At 43.8% G+C, this 4,920-nt stretch overlaps 1 protein-coding gene across 1 annotated transcript in view; it reads right to left on the bottom strand.

The window, feature by feature from the left end:
- The window catches only part of SLC25A21 (solute carrier family 25 member 21), a 490,980-nt gene extending 486,642 nt beyond the window's left edge, over positions 1 to 4,338 (bottom strand). Inside the window, exon 1 of the mRNA XM_029952757.1 lies at positions 3,948 to 4,338. Coding sequence (XP_029808617.1) covers positions 3,948 to 4,017 — 70 coding nt within the window. The 5' untranslated portion in view covers positions 4,018 to 4,338. The remainder of the gene's footprint in view (positions 1 to 3,947) is intronic.
- Between the last annotated feature and the right edge of the window lie 582 nt (positions 4,339 to 4,920).

The following is a 4,920-nucleotide window of genomic DNA, read 5'->3' as shown; positions in this document are numbered from 1 at the left end:
AAAAATAAAACTGGAAAGTGCAAACAAATGACTTGAAGCCCTTCCTATAATGCAGATTCTGATACCGCAAGTCTAGAGGGAGACCTGAGATCCTACATTTTTAACAAGCTTCCAGGTACAACCATGTCCCTGCTGCTGCTCATCCACAGCTCCCACTTTGAGCACCAAGGGTCTAATGCAATGGCCTCTTCTCATTCTCATCCTTACCCCCTCTGCAATGTTTGGTCTTGCTTACCTTCCTGAAGCTCTCATCACTGGCTTCTATTCTTTCATGTGAATCTTATGCAATTAGTTGAAGCTGAAAATACAAACTAGAAGCCTGCTCTGTAAAAGTTCAGTAGGTACGGACTTGTCTTGAGCATAGCTTCCATCATATAAAACAAAGTTACCATTGGTAACAATATCATTACATATTAGCTACAAGCACAAGTCCAGTCTTTAGCTGTATACTGTCCAAGCAACTGTTAAGTGCATCAATCTCTTTGGTCTTTTAAATTCAAGTATCACAAACCATCTTTTAATATAAGACAGACATATAATGTTAGGAAAAACAGCTATTGCCTATATTATAATGTGTCTAACTTCTCTGGAAAATAAATCTCCCCTAAAATCTCCATGCCCACTGTGGCCCCACCTATCCACGTGGGCATTGGCTATCTTTATTGGTGCAGAGGTGGGCCCCCCCCCCAAACTGGGTCATCTTGAGTCTTATCTCAGGATTTTACATGATAACTAAAAAAAAAAAATCAAGTAAGTCTCTCACTATCTCTATAGAAGTGAAGATAATGTAAATCTAAGAGCTGTTAGGAACCACATTTTGTCACATGGATGGAAGAGCAGAAAACAGCAGTCAATTATAAGGAAAAAAGATTGATGGGGGTCTCAGTTCAACTTCGGTTCAGGTCATGATCTCGTAGTTCATGTGTTCAAGCCCCATGTCAGGCTCTGTGCTGACAGCTCAGAGCCTGGATCTTGCTTCAGACTCTATGTCTCCCTCTCTGTCTCTGCCCCTCTCCCCCATACACTCTGACTCTCTCTCAAAAATAAACAAACATTTAAAAAATTTTTTAATAAAAAAGACTGATGAAGGCACCAGGGGATCACAGGGAAATACCTCCACGGTACGGCACACTGACAACCTTGCACATCTCCACATAACTTGGGGGAATAGCTAGGTCGCAGATTGATTCAAGTCTTGGCCAAATGCCCTATGATTTCTTCTGGTCTAAGGGAAGATAAGCAGCCTGGTAAGGAAGAGTGGAGAGAAGCTGTTTCTCCTGTTATCTTATGAAAGACTACCACAAGGCTATTTTTCACTTATCTCCCTAGTTTCACTTGAACTCAAGACTTCCTAACTCATTCACACTTGAGGGAAGCTGCAATCAATAAAATTACTTGGCTGTGGTTCTTTTTTTTTTTTATGGGGGTTTTTTTTTTTTTTTGAGAGACAGAGAGAGGCAGCGTGAGCAGGGAGGGTCAGAGAGAGAGGGAGAAATAGAATCTAAAGCAGGCTCCAGGCTCTGAGCTAGCTGTCAGCACAGAGCCCGACGCAGGACTTGAACCCATGAACCATGAGATCATGACCTGAGCCGGAGCCGGAGGCTTAACCAGGCTGAGGTTCTGAGGCGCCTCCTCAACAGCAGAGAGATCTACTGCTCATACCGTCTATGATCTGGCGTATTCAGTTTGGTGTTGCCCATGCAATAAGGGACCCACGAAACTGAAACCACATCACTTGCTTTTCCTGTCTTTCTAAGTAAGTAGCTGTCTGAACCCATTTGAAGATTTTTGCTCCTTACCAGTCAAATCTATGGAAATATGGCAAGCCATCGTAACAGCTGTATTAGTATTACTTGTGACCCTATTATTTGCCACCACCTTGCTGCCTTGGAAAGACTTAACCATTTGACAACGTGAAGAAAGGTAAAGGATGACTTCCTGAGTTCTCCTCAGTGCTCTAGCTCCTGATTCCAGTCTCTTCCAGGAATGCATCCAGACCTTGAATTTCAAGAGATTCCCTGGTATTTCTCCAATAAACTCCCTCAGCTTTTTTTCCCCCTTAAGAAAGCCAAAATGGATTTTTAACCTTTATCCTCAATAGGTCACATAATACACACACAGAGGTGCTGCATTTGATGACATTATCAGTAATGAGAACTTCAGCACTAGATATTCAAACACATTTTCCATATTATTAAAATCCTACCTCTCTTGTATATTAATTTCTTTTTGGTCCTTGACCTAGTATATATAATATGATTAATCTGCATTTATTAAAAACCAATAAAGTTTTATGAAAATGTTATTGCCTAGGTAGAAAACATTGACCCTTTTTCACTATGATGAAAGTATACATTATTTTCAATATTTATCAATAATTTCATAGTTCTAAATCCATAAATCAACCACACTGTTTATCTTAAAAATATACTAAAATTCTTTCATATTAGTTATAACTGTAAGAACATGATGGAATCACACATCTGTGCCAAATATTTATCATCCCACAAAATGTGTAAGTAGGATTACAGTTTGATCCACTCTTAACATCCCTTGAGTTTAGTTATGTCTAAGATCTATACGATCATCTAAGCCGATACAGAGATGCTTCTGAATCTTTAATCAGAGGTTAGGATGCTCACCAATTAGCCTTCCTCTCCCATTAGGACAGCTAAGTTTTCTTTGAGCAGGGTCATAAACTCTGAATCAACCCAGTCAGGGACAGCTGGCAGAGTCCTGGATATTGTGGAATTTGACCAGGTGAGTAAATTGGTGAAAATTCATCATCACTACTGGAAAACAGCTAAAAAAGTAGACAGTGTGGCCTCTAACATCATAATATGGATGGACAAAGCATAATCACATATAAGAGATGAATGCCTTGATTGCCATATTGATGAAATGTCATCTTTAGTGAATGTACAGACTATGATTGATACATGTGGCTGCTTGTGGTACTCCTGAGATGCAAGCAGTTCATGACATAATGACTAGTCATGATTTGTAATAGGCCTTTATAAAAAGTCCAACTTTGTTTGAAAATAAATTCTACTAGTTGATGTTAAACATTAGACATCTAGTCACTCTTTTCATATGATTTGCTAGAGTTACCACAGTATAGCTTATTAAGAGAATATCTACACTTATGAAAATGTTTTATGGTGATGAGTGAATTATAGCAATTGCTTTATAAGTTATTAATAAAAATGTATCAGTTATGAAAAATTAACATTTCAGTCAACTCTTAATTTATATTTTAAAGTATCTTTAAAATACATCCACACAACATAATTCCATGGGTTATGATTTTCTCTAGCCACACTTAGTAATTATTTCCATGATTAGTTGTAACAAATTTTTTCTAGATTTTTTTCCCCCAGAGTAACTCTCCATAAATTAATGTGAACCCCTAATACGAAAGGTGTTTATGTGTGTTAACATATGCATTTAATTTTAATATGCCTATAAGGCACAAATAGCCCCCAGCAAGCACTGACTGCACTAAGACCTGTGGAGTCCTGATGTACATACTTTAATGGTGGAGGCAGGAGTTATGGAAGATCTGAGTTAGCCCAGGAGAAACAGGCTACAAATTATAGCAAAACTAAGTCTGACGGAAACTGGATCGCTTCAAGTGAAGCAGCCAGCTAGGCATCAAGGCCTCCCCCAAGTTGCAGGCCTTGGGGCTGCCTAGCTCGCTTTCCAGGCTAAAGACAGAGAAGGCGGGGCCCCCGAGAGCGGCGGCGTGGGGCGGCGGCGACTTGACCTAGGGCACCGGGCTCCCGCCGCCCGCTCCCGGCCTCCTTTGCTCTGGCGCTCGGCGGGCTCTGGCGCTGCGCCTGGAGCGCTGCATGTAGCCGGGAAATTCCGGTTGCCAAAGGTGTCTGAGAAAAAGTTTTCCGACAAGCGAAAGGAAAAGCGACTGGCCCCTAGCGGGGCGGCCTTACCAGCTGAGCCACCGGCCAGGATCTGGCGAGAAGCTTCTTTCACGAAGCCGACCTCGGGCTTGGCGGACATCTTCGAAAGCCCGGGACTACGGAGTGGGTCGACCGGAGTAGGCGAGCTCGCCGGCCTCGCTGCCGGCCTCGCGGCTGGCCTGCAGAGTTTCTCCCGATCGAGAGAGCCGGGCTGGGCAGGTCCTTGCGCCGTGTGAGGCGGCAATCCGGGGACTGCTCGGAGGTGGTGGCTCAGGGCGCAGACTCGCCGCGTGATCTGCCGCGGGTCCGAACCCGCCCTCTGCACCCTTTCAGGGGCGCTCTCTCACCCCTGCTAGGCTTCCTGGGCTCGAAGAAGCACCTCAGGGGAGAAAAGACTCGCGGATGGGGTCGGGCTGGCCGCCTGCGGTGCGGCGGCTTTGGTCTCCTAGATTGGCGCCCACGCGCTTCCCTATCAGGAGCCGCCTGCAGTTTGTCAAGCTGGACGTGCTGCCTCTGATAACACAAGTTAAGGAGCGTTTCTGGCCTAGCGGTCGCGGCTGCACCAACCCTTGCCCTCCTGGCAAGCCGACGTGCTGGGAGGTCCTGAAGAACGGACGGGTGGATAAGTTCTTGGGAGTTAGTTGCCCTGAAATTGTGGGCAGAAAGGAGAAAGCAAACCCCATTTACAGTGATCTTACAATTCAGTTAATGTAGTACTTCACAAAGAAGTGGCTTTGGCTTAAGCTAATTTATGACACCTCATCAAGTTGGGTTTTAGTTACTGAAAAACCAAAATAAAGAAGAGGTGTTACTACCGAGAAGCGTTTTAGAAGCGTTTTAGGTACTACCTTGGTCAGTGATTCTCAAAAGTAGGATCTTAGGATTCAGCAACAGAAGCACGAAGTGAGAGTTCCCAAGAAAGGCAAATTCACGGCCCTTCCCATAGCTACTAAATCAGAATCTCTGGGTAAAGGGCTCAGAAACCTGGGTTTTAGTAAGTTCT

This window comes from Suricata suricatta, chromosome 9 (genome assembly GCF_006229205.1).
Source record: "Suricata suricatta isolate VVHF042 chromosome 9, meerkat_22Aug2017_6uvM2_HiC, whole genome shotgun sequence".
Classification (NCBI taxonomy): domain Eukaryota; kingdom Metazoa; phylum Chordata; class Mammalia; order Carnivora; family Herpestidae; genus Suricata; species Suricata suricatta.
The sequence above is the reverse complement of the archived record's forward strand: the minus strand, read 5'-3'. Positions and strand labels throughout refer to the sequence as shown.